We start from the raw sequence: 19303 nt of genomic DNA, 5'->3' as shown, positions 1-19303 counted from the left end.
GTGTATAACCTAAAGCATTTGGCAAAAGTTCCAGTGTATTAATGGAAGCAAATATTAAGTGATACTTACCCACAAGTAGTAGGTGAACTGAAGTGCAAAGATGGCAATGCCTTCATTATCAAAGGATCCAGCTACTGACCGAGATATGTAGCCTGGCACTATAGCAATAAAACAGGCAGCTAAAAGTCCTGCCCCTTGGTTCCAAAGTTCTCTGGTAAGCAGGAAAGTAGATATGGATGTAAGGCCGCTAAACGTTGGTGCAAGGAACACACACACATCTCTTATATGAACTGTTATGTTCAATGTATTTAAAATCCAATGGATAAGGCCAGCAGTTATCATTAACCCTGGATAAACCTAGAAAAGAACAGGTAATTACATACAAAAACATGAACATATCTTACTTTTCTTTACAATTACATGTTACAGTAAATTTGAGAAGACATCAGAATAGTTTGTCTTCTTCGTATACTACAAAATAAAATCTTTTTAGGCTGAAGACAAAGAATTCAAAGAACAAGGAACTTCCAAAAAATTCATGGAAAATGGATTTAAAAGATGTTTTAGTGCAAACCATTTTGAAACTCATGCACTGAAAAAGTTTTCAAAAAGTTCATATTATGAAGAAAAAATTATGGGTTTCACAATTCTTTGCATCAAAAATCTGTATTTAATTCATTTGAAAGACAAAAACAGATCTCCCATCTGCCAGTTCATTTTACAAATGCTCAGCAAGGACGTGTCCTAGCCCAGGCGAGAGAACTCAATCCCAGAGCCTACAGACCAATCACTTGCTGTTACATAGTAAGAGAAAGCTGGACTCAGGGGCAGCACCGGCACTCAAGGCCAGGCGCTCCAGGCGGGGTCCACGCCACTATGTCAAATGTCCACACAACTACCTTTTAATCCCATTTTCCTGTGATATATATATATATATATCATCCCTAACCAGCATCCTACTCTAACTTCTCCTTCAAGTTTGGGGTTTTAGCACAAATCTATTTTTATTCCTATCTGTGTATGGTGAAGGGGATAAGAAAACGGAGAGCACAATAATGGCATTCATAAACAAGTCTCCCGTCCTTTCAAACTTGATTTGGAAAATAACTCTAAGAAACTTCGTTGGTCAATTTTAAAGATATTTTGAGGCCTGAAAACTTAAAGCTTTCCCACCACTTTAGAAAGTACTCAGGAATGGAAGGAATACCCTAAATCCAAACAAACAGCTGACAGTTACATTCCCTTTTGCTCCAGAAGCAAAGCAGCAAACGTTAAGGACACTATCTCCGAGTTATTTCTTAGTGATTAAAATGTACACTTACATCCACCCATATACCTATTCTTTTTCCCCTCTAGTACTGAAATTGAAAAAGCTGACATTAAGAATTTCTTTTCTTGGCTATGCTATTAAAAACTGAACCTCCCTGATACTTATCATTAATTGTTTTATTTATTACATACCAATTGCTCATCTTTGAAAGCATATAAGCTCTAGAATAATGATTATTTTTTTCTAGCCTTTTGAACAATAACTTGCATAGAGTAGATACTTAATATCTACTGAATGTAAGGAACAAGAGACTGAACTATGAAAAAGGTGGGCATTTGGCAGCGGGGTGATGCGGCTTGGGGGTGTGCGCATCCGTTTTCAGAGGACCCAGTGTGAACTCCCGCTCTGGCACTTCCAACGCAGATTCTCTTACATACTTAGGAACCTGAGCACGCCGGGGAGGCCTGGACTGAGTTTTAGGTCCCTGGCTTTGTCCTGGCTCAGCCCTGGTTTTAGGTCCCTGGCTTTGTCCTGGCTCAGCCCTGGTTTTCGGCATCACTGCAGTGAACCAGCAGATGGAGGAGCTCTCTGGGTAGTCTGGGTCTTTCTCTACCTTCCCTCCCTCTCCTCCTAAATAAAAAAGAAATTATATAGATGAAAGGGGGAAGGAAGGAAGCACAACAATTCCCCATCTTTTTTTTTTTTTTAAGAGTTACCATGTTTGTTCAAAAGCTACAGTTTGAGAGAGACAAAGTCTTCCACCTGCAGGTTAATTTCCCCAATGGCCAAACAGCCAAGCTAAGGCCTGGCCGAAGCCAGGAAATAGGAGTTCCTTCTCCACCTCCTATGTGGATGGCAAGGGCCCAACACCTGAACCATCTCCCACTGCTTTCCCAGGAGTATTAGAGGGAGCCGGACCAAACACGACAGGCAGGACTTGAACCAGCAGCCACACAGGATGCTGGCACTGCAGGCAAAGGCTTTACCCAACATGTCACAATGCCAGCCTGACATGCTTCATATTACATTCAATACTAGGCCCCGGTGCACGACTTTGAGAGAAATATTCAAAGAAATTTTGAAAATATCTTTTAAGGTAGGCCAACATATTAATGTACATATAAATGGTAAATCAAACTGACACCCACACATACACACATAAAACCCAAAATAGAAGAATGAAAGCAGTCAAACTAAGGAAACTACAACAAAGAGGCATATATAAGCTTAAAAGAGTTCTTCAGATGCCAAAAGCAAATAATAAATTCAAAGGAGGTATTAATGCAATGGGAGCCCACCAACAAACAAAACAAAACAGAACAGAACAACTCCAAGGCCTAATATAGACCTTAAGGATGGGAGGTAGGGGAATCTTCCTTCCAAAACTTTGAAGGGGTGGGGGGCGGAGAGGGAGGGAGGGACATCATTCACATGTATGTGAATACATGCCACAATTCTAACACTGGCTTTAAAAAAAAAAATCAAAGTTGTGGTCCCAGTGCGATAGCCTAGTGATTAAAGTCCTCACTTTGCATGCACCAAGATCCCATAAAGGCACTGCTCTGTGTCCTGGCTGCTCCACTTCTCTGCCGGCTCCCTGCTTGTGTGCTGAGAAAGCAGTAGAGGATGGCCCAAGACCTTGGTACCTGGCACCCTGCACCCGTGTTGGCGATCAGGAGGAAGCTCCTGGCTTCAGATCTGTTTAGTTCCAGCCATTAAGGCCACTTGGGGAATGAACCAGTGGATGGAAGCTCTTTCTTCTCTTTCTTTCTCTCCTCTCTGTGAATCTACCTTTTCAATAAAGGTGAATAAATCTTTAGATAAATATATTTATCTGTATATTATTATAGATAAATATATATCTATCTATCTCAAAGTTGTGCAGTGTGTATGTATAGTTAGGAACTAGCTGCCTCACTTTGACCCAGCTCCCTGCTAATGGCCAGAGAAAAGCAGCAAAGGACGATACAAGTGTTTGGTCCTGTCTTCAGCCTGACCCAGGATCATCCAGGAAGTTAACCAGACAATGGAAGTTCTCTGGCGCTCCCTGCCACCCTCACTGCAGCTCTGCCTTTCAAAGTAAACGCACCTTTTACTCAAGAAAGTAGAAGGAAAGAAACGAGTCAATAAAACAGAAAACAATGTGAGAGACATGCAACAATCAAAATGTTATTTGAGCTAAAAAAATAATCTAGTCTAATTGATAAACTGATGGTAAAATTCATCAAAGAAACACACAAACCCATGTGAAAGTTCCCTGAGAGCTGCCTTCTCTTGGGCATGTTCTAAATTCTCCTTACATTCCAAACCTAAAAATACTTTTCCTTATGTCATATTCCTGGACCTCAAAATTCCCCATGAACTCTAGACAATACTCAATTACCTACAATAACTTCTAGAGTTGTGGCCTCAAAACTCAAAATTACAGCAAGCAGGAATTTTGCCTACTAGACTGGAGCTCATGGGCTGGATTCCCGACTCCCGTCTCCAGTGTTCCAGCTACTGCAGATGCTACCAGGCAGGGGTGAAGGCCCCAGCAATGAGCTCACTGTCACCCACTTGGGAGCCAGGACTGCATGGACACAGCACACAGCTCTCCTCATGCACGTGCTTGCACGCTGCCTCTCACAGAAGCAATCACCACAACAGTAGGAATATCTGGTTATTCTAAATGTGTAGGTCTTCCCAAAATTCTTTTTACACCAAGTTGCTACAGACTAAAACAAAAATATACAAATAATCTGATATGCACAGTAAATCCTCACCCAGCCTTCATTACTTGTCAGAAATAGTGGCTGGTGTGAAATAACCCCGAAACGGGCAGGAGGATATATGTCACAAACGGAGCCTAAGTAAATTAGATAAAAGATGACTGGCTCAGAAAAATGCACGTTATCTATATCCAGCTTCCAACAATCCCCAATCATCCTAGCAACTAATGACTTCATTACAAAATCAACAGAAATAAGTGGGAATACTTACAGTACCACCTACTATTCTTCCTAGTGGATACCACGCTCTTTCATCAAACCAATTTAAAAATTCATAGAACCCATGAGATGCAAGATGATGTGTAGATCTATAGTTAAACCTAGAGAAAAAGAAGAAGAAAGAAAATATTATAAAGCTCAGGGAAAAGGAAATCAAGAACAAATAGGAAGATGGATCCTCTTGTGCGACGTCGAGCCAGGACGGGTGTCAGGTGTCTGCCCGAGGCAGGAACACCACACATGGCCAACGCAGCCAAGCAGCAGACCAATGCCGGATGCAAAGCAGATGCACAGGAAATTCTCCCGCTCCAATCCCGCTTTAATATGTCCTTTTCAGCTTCAAGTTATAACCCCTCCTCAACGACCAGCAGCTGTGAACTCCATGGCATGCTCACTCACCTAGCGGGCACTAAAATACATGCACAACCCCAAATAATTTTATTTGAGAAAAATAAGCACCCTATGGAAGCTAATCAGCAAATATTGCAAGGATTGATACCACTGTAAACAAAAACTGTATCTTCTGAGAGGTAAAACAAACCAGACTAGTAGCCTAAGAGGACAAGAGGACAGGTTGTAAAATCATTCCAATCTTGTTTCTACTCTTAGCAGCTACTACGGCTTTGGCGAGTTACTTAGGTTCTCTGTGCTTTGCTCTCCTTCATCTGCACGCAGTGATAAGCACAGTATTTACGCCACAAGGTAGCAGTGATGAGAAAACAGCTATGTCTCTGAAGCATACAGGGGCTAATAGTACAGCACCTAATGAGACAGACTTATAACATCAGATCTATTTAAGATAATGAATGACAAAAATGATAATTATCAACTTAAAAGGATAAATAGCATAAGGGACAAGAATAAAGAATCAGTCAGAAGAAATTCTTATAGAAACTGAACATACACAGAGAAATTCAGAAACCTTCATCTCATGTTAACAAAGGAAGCACTCGAGCAGGTGTTTGCAGCAGTGGTTACAGCTCTGCTTGGAAAGCCCGCACTCACGTCTGAGTGCCAAGGTTCAAATCCCAGACCCTCCTCCCACTCTGGCTGTCTGCTGACGTGCACTGTGGCAGGAGAGGGAGGTGGCAGGAGAGGGAGGTGACTCTCTGCAACTCCTGGCTCCAATTTGACACGGCCCTAGCACTGACCAACATTTGGGGAAAGAGCCAGGAAATGGGAGATTTCTGTCTTATCTCGCAGTCTTGCTGCTTTTCATAAGATCAAAATTTTTAAGAAACCTAAACGAAATACAAATAAGCATTTGATCATCTAAATACTCTTCCATTAAGTAATTAACAACATATTTACTGATGCTATCCCCTCAAGCAATCACCTCAGACCTGAAGTTCCTAATCACTCCTAACGAGGCTTTCTCCAATATCCCAGCTTTGATTTGTGCTTTGAAAACACTATGTTGGAACCTCTACTTCAGTTTACTTGAATATTTTTAATTATTTGCATCTGGAGATATATCACAGCTCCTAGCACTTCACTTCTGAAGTCTACTTAATATTTCGTTAATTACTCCTTTTTAGCACACTAGTATCTATTAACACTTAAAATTTCGCCTTTTATTCATTTGATTAAGCTCAAGCAATTATGAATACAAAAATAATCTTTAATTTTGGTATGCCTTATCTGCATATTTTTAAAAAGCCACTAAAACAGCAGGGAAAGGAGGCATTACAAATGAACAATAAATTCATAATTAGGGCTGAAAGACACACATGGAGGATGACAATATCAGCCTTCCTTTTCTGAATGTTTAAAATTTTCCACAATAATTTCTGTACATTTGCATGAGGGTATTTCAAACCATTGGTAGAAAAATCTAATTAGAAATTTATTTTGCGAAAAAAATTTATTTTGGGACAGAAATTGTTGAAATCCACAGTTTTTCCAACAAATGCATTTTACATACTGAACTTTAAAAAAAAAGATTTATTTATTTTCATAGGAAAGTCAGATATACAGAGGAGGAGAGACAGAGAGGAAGATCTTCTGTCCACTGATTCATTTCCAAGTGGCTTCAATGGCTGGAATTGAGCTGATCCGAAGCCAGGAGCCCGAAGCCTTTTTCAGGTCTCCCACATGGGTACAGGGTCCCAAGGCTTTGGGCTGCCCTGGACTGCTTTCCCAGGCCACAAGCAGGGAGCCGGATGGGAAGTAGGCTGCAGGGATATGAACTGGTGCCCATATGGGATGCTGGCATGTGCAAGGTGAGGACTTCAGCTGCTAGGCTACCATGCCGGGCCATACGTACACATTTTAAAGCTATGTTATGACATGCAGGGAACAAGAAACAAAACTTGCACCAAAATAACATCTTTTGAGTCCATTTTCCACTCATTAACTGTTGAAATACTTTCATCTATCTTTTTTTCATCGTATCAAAGTTTTTCAATATGTGAACTACCATAAAAGGATTTACATAGACACAAAATGACAAAAAATTGGTAACTAAAAATTCTCTCAATGTGGATCTCTAGAGCTGTGTTTCAATTCTGCCTGGAGGAAAGATTACAAACGACAAAAAATAAGATTCACACCGACACTTCTGAAAAGAGGTATATAAAACTATTTACAGATATAAGGAAACTATCAGATAAAAGAAAACAAAAATTTTTATCCTTTACTAATATGTTTTCCTTAACCTGTGATAATACAGAATATAAAAATGTGATCTATAGAGGTAAGAGTGACATTCTGGGATGTAATTACTGTGTATAGCCTTTGTTCACACACCTGAGGATTAGGGCTTTTTATGTTTCTATTTTTTGCTGTTACTAATATTTTCTTCTTGCCAGATGTTGCTATCTTTATCTAGAGGAGTATTAAATCTATGACTGAAAATGAAATCAAAGTATGCTACAATGCAAACTAGGAAAAAAACTAGAGGAGGAGGGTTGGCGGGAAGTTATTAGTAAGCTCCTAAATCTGTATTGAGATAAAAGTTAAATGTTCTCTTCATATAAATAAATCTAAAAAAAATTTTTAACGGACTTGTCAAAAGTCATACTTAAAAAATAATCCTCTGAATCCCTTAGTTTATTTCTTCATCCCAACAAATCCTCCAAGAGCCAAGAAAAGTGGAGGTACTTGATTCAGGATGACTAGATTATCTATCTATGGTGGAAAAAGGAAACAGAAGTTTGTAATTCTAGGTATTGAGAAACAGTTACAAGTTCTGAGAACATGTAGTAGCATGCTGTATTTTAAAAGTATTACAGGTTAAATATAGGGCTCAATGAGCTGTTTGAAGGCTTAGTCCACATTTAGTTTACTGTTTCCTAAAGAAAACAAGGCTAGGTACAAACCTGTTTGGGAACTATGGCTGCAGGAAAGTCACCAGGAGGTGCCCCTAAATTCCCCTTGGGGCTTTTGTTAATACTCAGCCATCTGATGCAGGTGGTCCCAGCTTCTCCTCCTCTTTAGTAAGCAACGGCAGCAAGAGAAGGGAAATTCAGGGGAACCTCTCTCTTTATTCATGAAAACGACCACAGGATGCAAACAGCTTTGTATCTAGCCTTGTTTAGTTTACTTCATTTTCTATTTTACAATACATAACATGCACTCAAAGCCAAAACAAAAGAAATCTCATAACTATGCAAGATAGCACAATGTGCCTTTAACAATAAAAGGTTTCTTTTTTTTTTCTTCCTTCTTTCCTTCCTTCGTTTTTTGAAAGAAAGTTTCACCCCTAAAATTAACCTTAGGCTTCTATATCATCAAAAGCAATCTTTGAGGTAGCAAGGGGTTTGTATTATTAACATTTTCAGTCCTTATTAAAATGTAACACTGTAGCAAGAAAATATTAATAGGAAATAAAGACTAGGTGGGAAAACAGCACCCTGCTAGTACTAACACTCTGACCACACTGGAGCTACCCACAAACCCGAGGATTAGCATTTTTTTATTTTTAGAATAAAATGATCCCTGAAGGATTTATTCATCCTCTCTTGAAAGCTGTTTACAGTTAAGAGTGGAAAACATTTATGTATCTGTGTAGATTGCCTGGTTTGGCGTTCTTCCTCTTTTTATATATATATATATATATTTTATTAATTACATTGCATTATGTGACAGAGTTTCATAGGCTCTGGGAATCCCCCCAACCCCCCCAACCCCTCTCCCCATGGTGGAATCCTCCACCTTGTTGCAGTATTACATTTCAAATTCAGTCAAGATTCTTTCACTGCAAGAGTATACTAAGCATAGAGTCCAGCATCTTATTGTCCAGATAAATTCAACAGTTTCTTGGGGAGACCATCTCTGGTCTGAAGGCAGAGCTGGCAGAATATCATCCCGATCAATTTAAAGCCACAACCTAACATCAACGACAATTAACAATATTATGGAATTAATTTACATGGCATTGAGTAACCAGTATGTTAAAAAAAAAATGAAAGTTCTTAACCACATCCTATGACTACTTCATTGACATTTTAGTTTATACACAGAACTGGCTGCTATACACCTTAAAAAGGGTATAGGGTACTATTCAGCTGTTTCATGTCTATTTTCATTTTAGTATTTAGCAGTTTATAGTGTTGAAGCACAATTTTGCAAGGATTAGCTTTTAAAACAGTTTCACAATATCTAGTTCATAAAATACTTATGCTCTAAATATTCCTACAAAATATAAGGCATATGTGTATAATTTGAGCTTGAAAAAGCAGCTTAAGTTTCACTTAATTAAATAAACAAAGGGTAAACATACTTTTAGCTCAAACCTATGCTAGAGAGAGTAGAGAAAGTGAAACACAAGTTTTCTGATGCCAATTCAGTCCTACTTTCTCCTTAATCCATGGCACACTTTACAACGTCCTAACCAAACATATATAATCAAATTAACCATGATTTTTCTTTGCAATTTTTTTAAGTGAAGTCTTCCTTTTTCATAACACTACATTAAAATGACTATCTCAAATTGTTTTAATAGTTCTTTTAAAAGAAACAATTTAGTCTTGAGAGTTCTCGCCCTTTTCACTTCTGTACTACACCTTCCCCTGAAGATTGATTTGTTTGAAAGGCAGGACTACAGAGAGGCAGGGGCTGAGAGAAGCAGTGGCAGCAGAGAGGACGGGGAGGACATCTGTTATCCACTAGGTCACTCCCCAGAAGGCCACCATCACTGAGGGAGACCAGGCCCAACCACATGGGTCACCTGTTTTCCCAGGTACATTAGCAGGAGCTGCTGGGACTGGAACCAGTGAGTGATCCGAGGGGACTGCCAGCCCTGTCACTCACCGCACAACAAGGCCAGCCCATTTACTACAAGCGCATTGTAGATTAGCAAACCTTAAGATGCACACAGTAGAAAATTTGATAGTTTAGAAACCAGGCTTTATAGAATAGATTCAGACTAGGACGTAATCCAAGAACAGCCAAAATATAAAGCTTTCCAAAGTGAAGTCACAAATAAGGGAAAGAGACAAGAGACTGAGAAACCAGAGACCCACAACCCTTAACTGCTAAATTCTCAATTCCAGCGCTCACAAGGCAACCTTATCTAGTTCAGCCCTTTTGTACTGGGCCAAAGCCAGGAAATAAAGGTCCAGCCTAGTGGCTAATGCACAAGGATCCCATACAGGCACTGGTTTGTGTCCCAGCTGCTCCACTTCCCATCCAGCTCCTTGTCTGTGACCTGGGAAAGCAGCTGACAGCCCAAAGTTCTGCCACTCTGTACCCACATGGGAGACTTGGGGAAGCTCGTGCTCCTGGCTTCAGACCAGCTCAGTTCTGGCTGTTGCGGTCACCTGGGGAGTGAACCAGCACAAATAAGATCTTTTTCTCTATCGCCTTATCTCTCTGTAAATCTGCCCTCCTAATTATAAAAAAAAAAAAAAAAGGAAAAAACTAGAAGCATAAAAAAAAGAGGCAAAGAAAGAAACTTTGATTAATGATGGTGATAAATTTACAGAGAGGATGGTGAGAAAGAGCAGAAAGGTAAAAGGAGGCAGACAGGTGGGGCACTGCTACCTGTGTCAACAAAGCATCCTTCAGGCCTCACATCACCAGATTCCCGAGTCGAGGATTCAGGTTAACGACATGTTTCTATCAACAGTAAGACTGAATGCATTTTAAAATGAGGGCTGGCTCTCAGCTACCCCTACAGAAAGTGAACACACATTAATCCGACAGCACACCTATTGAACACGCCCCATGAAAGGCTGACTGATGTCACAGCAGTATGTGCTTATTCAGGATTATTCCAACTCTGGCACTGGTTTTCATTTTTATAAGGTGGTAATTATTCTCGAATCACTGACTTAAAAACTCTTTAAGCAACGAATATGTTCCAAGATTCTGTAAGGCATTAGGAATAGAGCATTGAAAAAGAAAATATTTTCCTGAAACTTAAATACAATAAACACAATCCAGATCATTACAGAATAAAACAAGAGTTTAAGAGATTTTGGGAAAGACATGAAAAGATTTGGTGAAACAGAACTAAGATGAGCAGAAGGAACAATGGGTACAGACTGAAGCAAAGTGGAAGTGAAATCTCATCCTGAAACATCTGTCGAGGACTTGAAAAGCAGCTGTTCAGAGCTAGAGAAGAGCTGCTGCAAGCAGAGCATGTTCAAGTGCAAAGGCCTGGAGCTAGGAGCACTACTAAGGAAACAAAAGTTGTCAGGGAGGGGAAATAGGAACGAGACGTATTTTTTGAGCACTGCAATATGGATATTTTACATTCAGTCACCAAAATCACCATCATCTACAAAGTGATTCCACCAGGACACAGCATGTCATGTGACTGTCCAATGTCACACAACCATTAAGTGTAGTCCGGATGAAGTCTGAAACAGGCAACTCTGACTCCAGTACACAACTTTCAAGCATAGTAACAAGGTGAGTTCCAACAATAGAGAAATCAAGACAAGTAAACTTTGCAGTATCTTCTTGGCACTGTGGATCTTCAAAGTGCTAATTCAAACTGCTCCCATTAGGCCCCAAGGACTTCAGAGATTTACTACTTTTCCATAAAGGTAGGTACCGCATGGATACACACTTTTGATGATAGCAGGGCACCATTCATTTAACCTACATTCACCATTCATATACTGAGCTCTTGTGTAAATGCTAATGTGATGAAAGAATTCAAAGGCTAAAACAAGTGTTTGCAATAGACACTGGCAAACATTTAAATATAAATAAGAAACACTGGCATACTGCTCTTAAAATGTGTTAAGATTCAACTCTGAACCTTGAAGCGCATACCCGCTTTTAGTTCTTCTGGAAACAAATGGATAGGAGCCCAGCACATGCCTGACTATCATCTCAGATTGCAGCTTCTTGGTGCATACACATTATCTTATTACAACCACATCAGAAACCTCCGCTAAGTACTGCTTACAAGGATCATAAGAAACTTCTTTAAATTTTAAACCGAATCCTTCAAGCGTTGAAGGAACCAAAATGAATGGTACCTTTACCTATCTCAAATTTCCCTGTGTTTGAGACCCTTCCTGTACTTCCTAAGGACATTTCAAAATGTTCATGGAAAAAATGAAATGAACTTTTTTTTTTGGTGGCACAGCATGTTAAACTGCCACTTGGGTCACTTGAAAGACAATATCAAAATGCTGGTTCAAACCCCTGCCCTCCTCTTCTGGGGTCCAAGCCACACACACTGAGTCCTGAATGGAATTTCAGGCTCCTGGTTCAATTTGGCCCAGCTACAACTATTGCAGATAGCTGGGGAATGACCCAGAAGATTAACATAACTTTCACTTTGCCTTTCAAATTAAAATGTGTGAAGACTTATTTATTTGAAAGGCAGAGTACAGAGATGAAGAGCCAGAGACAGAAATTTTCCAGTCTTTGGCTCACTGTCCAAATGGCCACCAGTCAGGCTGGGCTAGGCTGAAGCCAGGAGCCAAGGACTTCCAGTTCTGCTGTGTGGACACAAAAGCCCAAGCACTTGGGACATGTCCTGTTTTCCCAAGCCATCAGCAGCGAGCTGGAGTGCAACTGCAATCAGTCTCCAGCTAAGTCTTTTCAGTAAAATTTAGATTTTTATTTTTACTCTACTAAAGCTTACTTCTCCACCCAAGAATGATTTGTTTCATCCCAAAACCTCTTCCCATCAGACAAACATGCTACACAATGCTAAAGAACTTTCGGGACAATGTCTAATGAGTAAGAGATCAGTAGCAAATTCCCTTTCTGCTCTTAGAACCGGAGCCATGGGGCATAAAAACCGGAAAAATTGGGAATTTCTATTTGATGTAAAAATGTCAGTTTATTTTTGTAACACATTTATATAAATCAAAGTTATCTGGCAAAAATGAAGTACAAGGTCTCATGGGGGAAATTTTTCAGGAAGAATGTAACGGAGGAACAAAGGTATAAAGGCGTATTAAGAAGTCTGAGCTATTGGTCGTTACATAGTTTTTAAAAATTCATTTTTATTGGAAAGGCAGATTTACAGAGAGAAGAGATAAAGAGATCTTCCATCTACTGCCTCACTCCCCAAGGCATCTTAATGACCTGAGTTCAGCTGAGCTGAACCCAGGAGCCTCTTCTGGGTCTCCCATGCAGGTACAGGGTCCCAGGGCTTTGGGCTATCCTTTGCTGCTTTCCCAGGCCATAAGCAGGGAGCTGGATGGGGACTGGAACAGCTGGGACCTGAATCGGTGCCCACATGGGATCCTGGTGCTTGCAAGGCAAGGATTTAGGGATTTAGCCACTAGCCCATTGTCCTGGACCCGAGCTATTGGTCATTATTGCAAATCTTTCAAGAGATAATATAATTTCCATGACTAATTATCACCATAACCATTTACTAGTACATTGATGCGAGCAAATTATCCATGGGATTTAAAGTTTAGCAATGAGCTCTCTCTGAATCTTCCTCTTCCCCTTATCAAATACTTTCCAATTTTAGAGGAATTTTACTTATGACTCAACAAATCCTTTACTGAATTTCAAAATCACATTTTACTTTTATCAGTTTTGTTAATCTTCTAAACAGTTTATTTGTTACTGATAGTTACTGACATACCCACAATTTAAAAATGGAGGAAATCAAGCCCACATGAGATTTAGTTTGTCTTAAGTCATTCTTCTTTTCTGGAAAAAAATAAAAGCCAAAAATGTGCTGCTCCCTTAAGCTTTAATTAGACTCTACAGGTAGTGTCTCCGACTATAAAGGTAGTTTCACAGCAAGTGAAACAATGGAAACTCACCTTTCCCACTACAAATTCCTAGGTTTGCCCTGTTAAGTCTTCAATTTTAGTTTAAGAGTAAGATTTTTCCTTTCTCATATAGTTGAAAAAAATTATACAATAAAAAGTAGTGAAAACGTACCCTTATTTAAAATATACTGGCTTTATGGAAAAGATGAACTTTCATTAGGATTTTATTCCAAAAGAACCCTGAATTTAATGCTAACCGGTATTTTAGAAAATTTGCTTGCGGAGGCACCTTACCATAGCAAGTTAAGCCTCTGCTTGAGGCGCTGGCATCCTCAGGGACACTGATTTGAGTCCCAGCTGCTCCACTTCAAATCCAGCTCCCTGCTGATGGTCTGGGAAAGCAATAAAGTATGGCTCAAGTGCCTGGGCCAATGCACTCATGTGGTGGGAGACCTGGAATCAAACTAGCTCCTGGTTTTAGGTTAGCTCAGCTCCAGCTGCTGTGGCCACTTAGGGAGTAAACCAGCGGAGGGAAGATTTCTCTGTACCTTTCCTTCTCTCTCTGTAGCTGCCTTCCAAATAAAAGCAAAGGGAGAGAAAGGAGAAGAGTGTAGAGAAGAAAGAAAGAAAGAAAGAAAAAGGAAAACCTAGTGCTTGGGGACTAGTGCTGTGGATAAAACGGCCGCCTGTGGAGCTGACATCTACGGGTGCTGGCCTGAATCCCAGCTGTTCCATCTCCACTCCAGCTCCTGGGGCCTAGCTCAGTCCTGCCCAGGCCTAGCCCAGCCCTGGCCACTGCAGCAGCCATCTGGGCAGTGAACAAGCAGACTAAAGATTCTCATTCATTCACTCTTCCTCTTTCTCTGACTCTGCCTTCCAAATGCCTTACGTCTTAGACGGAAGAAAGGAAGGCAAAGGGTAGAGGGCCTCTCTCAGGCTTCCCAGCTGAAGTATTTCATTTCTATTTCTAACACGCCCCCTACAAAAGAACTTTTCAAAATCAATGATTAACTGTACTAGCCTCCTTCAACTGTTTCCTAAGTGCTACAGAACAGTCTTAATGTTCTTAAAATTCCCCTATCTATCCTGCTTACTTCCTTCTCATCTTATATTCCTAAAATTTCTGGTTCCTCCCTAAATAGCTGCTACTAACACTTCTCCACATTTTTATACCTTTGCATAAAAGCCATTCTTGTTGAGTAAATAGCAAATCCTTCTAATCAGTACCCATTCTTTAAAACGGAAGCCCACACTCCCTCCTCCACAGGCGTAACAGGACCTTGCACTTTGTATTCTCTCCCTTTCAAATCAATAGAATAAGCAGTGTTAACCCTCCAAGTATTTCCTTCCCTAAACTGGAAGGTCTTGAGAACAGAACGCCCCCAACTTAATAATAATATCCAAAACAGTAAGCATTTAATGAGTGCTTATCATGCATTCTGAACTGAAGCCAGCCCTGTTTCTATTAGCTCACCGATTCTTTCAGACAACTTGAAATGAGCAGAGTTGTTACTCCTCATTTACAGACAACACAGAGGTAGAGAGGGTTAGGAATTTGCTCAAGGTCATTCAATCAACCAACGACAGGGCCAGGAACGTTTGTTCCCTGTGATTTCGTCTCCAAGCAAACATGAACTGCCCAATCCCCCACCGCCACCACCCAGTGCAGTGCCTGGTACTGTAGCAGATCTTCACTAAAGCTCCTCTAGATTTTTCCCATTTGACCTTGCCTAAAACATTTTCTACAATTACATCCTGAGTAAAGTTAAAAGATACTATGAGGTTATAAGTTGTGTCAAATGTTCAACGTTTTAACAGTCAGTCAACTAAATGATTTTTATAGAAATATCACTATTCAAGTAGAGTGTAATATAAACAGCATAACTGGCTTAACTACATGTCATTTGGGTCCCTCTTCATGTTCTGACCTCTTGCAGTCTTTAAACAATCCTCCATTTCATCCACAAAACCATTCAGTGTTATACACAGAAATGAAAAACATGCTACAGCCAAATACATTTCTGTTCGGTTTGTCCTCTTTAAAAAAAAAAAAAAGTCCAAATAAAAATGCAAAATTTCCACAACTATCACTCTCAGCTCTTGACCCAGTAATTTGTTGTTACCATCCACACCCCTTTCCTAACTACATCCTGGCCATACAGCCTTATTTTACCCTCAGCACACGCTTCTTTCTGCTGGAGCCATTGTTCTTAACCCAGATCTTCACAGGGCTAATTCCTTGTCATTCTTGTTTCAGCTCAAGAATCGCCTCAAAGAGCACCACACTCACCCCAACAGAGGAGGTGACAACCCCTACTCTCTACAAACAGCCAGCAGACAACAGCTAGCAGTATTACCTTATTTTTTTAGCCTCTATCATAAACTGAAATAATCTCATTCTTGGCAAATCTGCCCTATTACAGCACAGACCCTGCACAGATCCCAGATACCTGCTCCTGTGCTGAGCACATCCATCATCCGGGAACTACTTGGTAAACTAACGTCAGTGGTGCCAACAGCACTGAAAAACTTACTCTGCTATAGTTTACATATTCAAGGCCCATTAAAAAACAAACTAAAATCTCTAATTGTATGAGAATTGAATTCAGTGCTTAAAGAAATAATTAAAAGACATAGGTAATACAGATTATAGGACAAGTATAGGTCAATACTCAACAAAACTCACAAAATATGAATTACATGGGCCTGAATTGAAATGTTAAAATTGAATTTCTGCTAATTAGGAGTCAAAAAAGCAGCAGCAAAAGTAACAGCACTTTCAACAGAAATAACAAACGTCATTGCCTTAATCAAGTTTAGACTGAAAGTGTATTAGTATCTAGTAACATTTTTAAACTAAAACACACCTATCAAAATGCAGTAATCAATACAGATCTGCTTAAAATAAGAAGCTTATCCCAATAACTAAAAGAAGAATCATGTTAGTTTGTCTCTCCATGAGTTTTAACAGTAACAGAAGCACTTCAAGTGTATCAGAACTAGAAATCTGAGTGACCGGACCAGACTAAGTCAGCAGTTAGCAGCACACGCATGCAAGCAGCTGCAGATTTGGGGATTACTAAACAGTTTCCAAGTAGGCACATTCTCCAAAATTGGTGTTACAGTTGAGAGCAGGTATGTTGAAGGCACTGTGGCTGCTGCACCATTCTTGTTCCCACGTCTGGGATGGTTTGAAAAAGCAGAAACAAGGCCAGTCAATGAAATCTAGTAATTATGATCCAGTCTTCAATCAAAAAGATCAGAACAAGAATGGAAACAATGACAAAGGGACTCAACAAACATATCAAATACCTTATAACGGCAGTACTTAGGTAAACAAATACTCAACAAGGAATAATTTCTTACTGCCCTAAGGGTTGGTTATGTTTCTGAAGAGCTGACAAGAACAGCAGCTAAAGACATAAAAATCTCATATGAAACAGTAGCACAGCAAAGATCTTTGAATTTTGGGGGTGTGACATTCCCATAACCTGACGGAAATACAGATTCTCTTACAAGAAATGCACAATTTCAGGGACCAGCATCTTGGTGTAGTGGGTTAAGCTGCCACCTGTGACAGTAGCATCCCATATGGGTGCCACTTTGGGTCTCAGCTGCTCCACTTCTTATCCAGTTAACTGCTAATGTGCCTGAGAAGACGGCAGAGGATGGCCCAAATGCCAAGGGGCTGGTCCAAATGGAAATTTCAGACTCGCTTCAGACTGGTCTATCCCTGGTCATTGCAGCCATATGGGAAGTGGACCTCTGTCGCGGCCAGCAAAGCCAGCAACGTGGGCACGGCGAAGGTCCGGGGGTCAGGCACCGACACAGGGAGACCAGTGATGGTGGGAGAAGAAGTCTCTCAAGCCTCTTTATTACCCCTATACATACTCTTTCCCCCCAGCCATTAGGGCGCCACTAAGGTGCCAATGAGTCTGATTAGATCAGGTGCTATAGCCGCAGGCCCAATTCCTGAGTGCTCCGCTTAACGAGTGATAATTAGCTCATTAGCCCACAACAGACCACGAAATTAAAACCAAATAAAATCTCTCTCTCCATTCCCTCCTGCCTTTCAGATAAATAAATCTTTCCTTAAAAAAAAAAAAAGTAAGTATATGGGGCTAGCACAGTGGAACAGCAAGCTAAACCTCCAGCTGCAATCATCAGCATGCCATACGGGCATCACCGGTTCAAGTGGAACAGCTCCCTGCTTGGCCTGGGGAAGCAGCAGGTGAAGGCTCAGATCCCTGGACCCCGGCACCCACGTGGGAGACCCAGGGAACTCCTGCTAGCTCAGCTCTGAGCATCTGTGGCCATCTGGGAAGTGAATCAGAAGATAGAAGATCTTTGCTTCTCCTTCTCTGTCTATAAAATTTATCTTTCAAATTAAAAAAGAAAGAAAAAAACCTACTGGTGGAACAAATTAAACTCACCAATAGCAAAAACACTCCTGAGTTAGTGTCCCTGAGAGCTGCAGAGAAATTACATCCTGTGGAAGAGAAGAAACTGCAAAGGCAGGTTTGGGAAACCCAGACTTGGAGTTTTGGGCCCTGCCATTAACTAATTTAAGTTTCTTTTTATTAATTTCTTCAGAAAAGGAAAAAATTAGCAAACAAGGGATGGTACTCACTAGGTAAAAATGCTATGAATTATGTGATTATCTTTCAAATTACTCCTGGAATTTAAAGGTTTTTCTATCAGAAAGATCAAAACAATTTCTTTATCCTTTCTCCAAAAACTGAGGGGTGTCAGAAAAAGATTTAGAAGAAACCTGGATTTAAATGTAGTTTTCATTTGCTTAGGGGGGATAAAAAACCATTTTAAAAATCAGAATTTAAAATTTTGGTTTACAAATATAGCATCGTGCTATCTCAAACTGTGGTTGGCAAAAACCCCAGTTGGAGAAAGATCACCCTGCCAACACTTAAACAGATGTCTTTTGTAAATTCTAGAACAGAAAAAGCTAAAACACTACATAAGGCATACAAGATTCTGTAACAATGCAAATATTTTTCTTGAAAATGCTACCATAAAGCACAGGTACTAACTTACAAATAAATTCAAGGTTTCAAGTAACATTCCACTCAGAGTCGAAAAGCCTGGACATTCCACATACAGGTACAAAGTTTTAACTTAAGTAAGCCCAGTCCCAGACCTCAAAGCTGATTTTTTTTTTTTAAAAAAAAGATTTATTTACTTATTTTATTGGAAAGGCAGACATACAAGAGAGGAGGAGAGACAGAGAGGAAGTGGTCACAATAGCCAGGGCTTAGCCAATCCAAAGCCAGGATCCTGGAGCTTTCCCGGGACCTCATGGCAGGTGCAGGGTCCCAAGGCCTTGGGCTGTCCTCGACTGCCTTCTCAGGCCACAAGCAGAGAACTACTGGAGGGGAAGAGCAGCAGTCGGGAAATGAACCAGCATCCATATGGGATCCTGGCAGATGCAAGGCGAGGACTTAAGCCACTAGGCTACTGTCCCAGGCCCTGAAGCGGACAATTTCTCAAGAGAAAACAGTTAACAGGCAAATACAGAGAAGGGAACATGGGGTAGTTAAAGGATATCTTACTACTGATTACCTATTTTAAAAATCCAAGGCCCAAGCATACATTAGAATAATCTCACATATTTATATTTCAACAACTATGCATATAAACATCACTAAGTATAACCCAAAACAATCATCCTAGAAATTCCCCACTTACACTTTCCAATAATTTGTTCTTTCTATTTTTCACTACAAATTCCTTTTCTCAGGTTTCATATAAATGGAATCAAATTCTACTTTCCTGCACATTGAGTCTGACTTCTTTCACTTACTGTTTTTGCCATTCACTCAGAAAGTAGCAGACTATTCTTTTTTTACTGCTAAATAGCATTGCATTTTGTGAGTACTATC

The 19303-nt window shown here is 40.2% G+C and overlaps 1 protein-coding gene across 1 annotated transcript in view; it reads right to left on the bottom strand.

Moving 5' to 3' along the window:
• STT3B (STT3 oligosaccharyltransferase complex catalytic subunit B) overlaps positions 1-19303 on the bottom strand; it is an 83444-nt gene that overhangs the window by 43347 nt on the left and 20794 nt on the right. Inside the window, exons 2-3 of the mRNA XM_004588258.3 lie at positions 4253-4361; positions 70-357 (exon numbers count right to left, since the gene is read on the bottom strand). Of these exons, the coding sequence (XP_004588315.1) occupies positions 70-357; positions 4253-4361 (397 nt within the window). The remainder of the gene's footprint in view (positions 1-69; positions 358-4252; positions 4362-19303) is intronic.

This window comes from Ochotona princeps, chromosome 30, assembly GCF_030435755.1.
Source record: "Ochotona princeps isolate mOchPri1 chromosome 30, mOchPri1.hap1, whole genome shotgun sequence".
NCBI lineage: Eukaryota > Metazoa > Chordata > Mammalia > Lagomorpha > Ochotonidae > Ochotona > Ochotona princeps.
The sequence above is the reverse complement of the archived record's forward strand: the minus strand, read 5'-3'. Positions and strand labels throughout refer to the sequence as shown.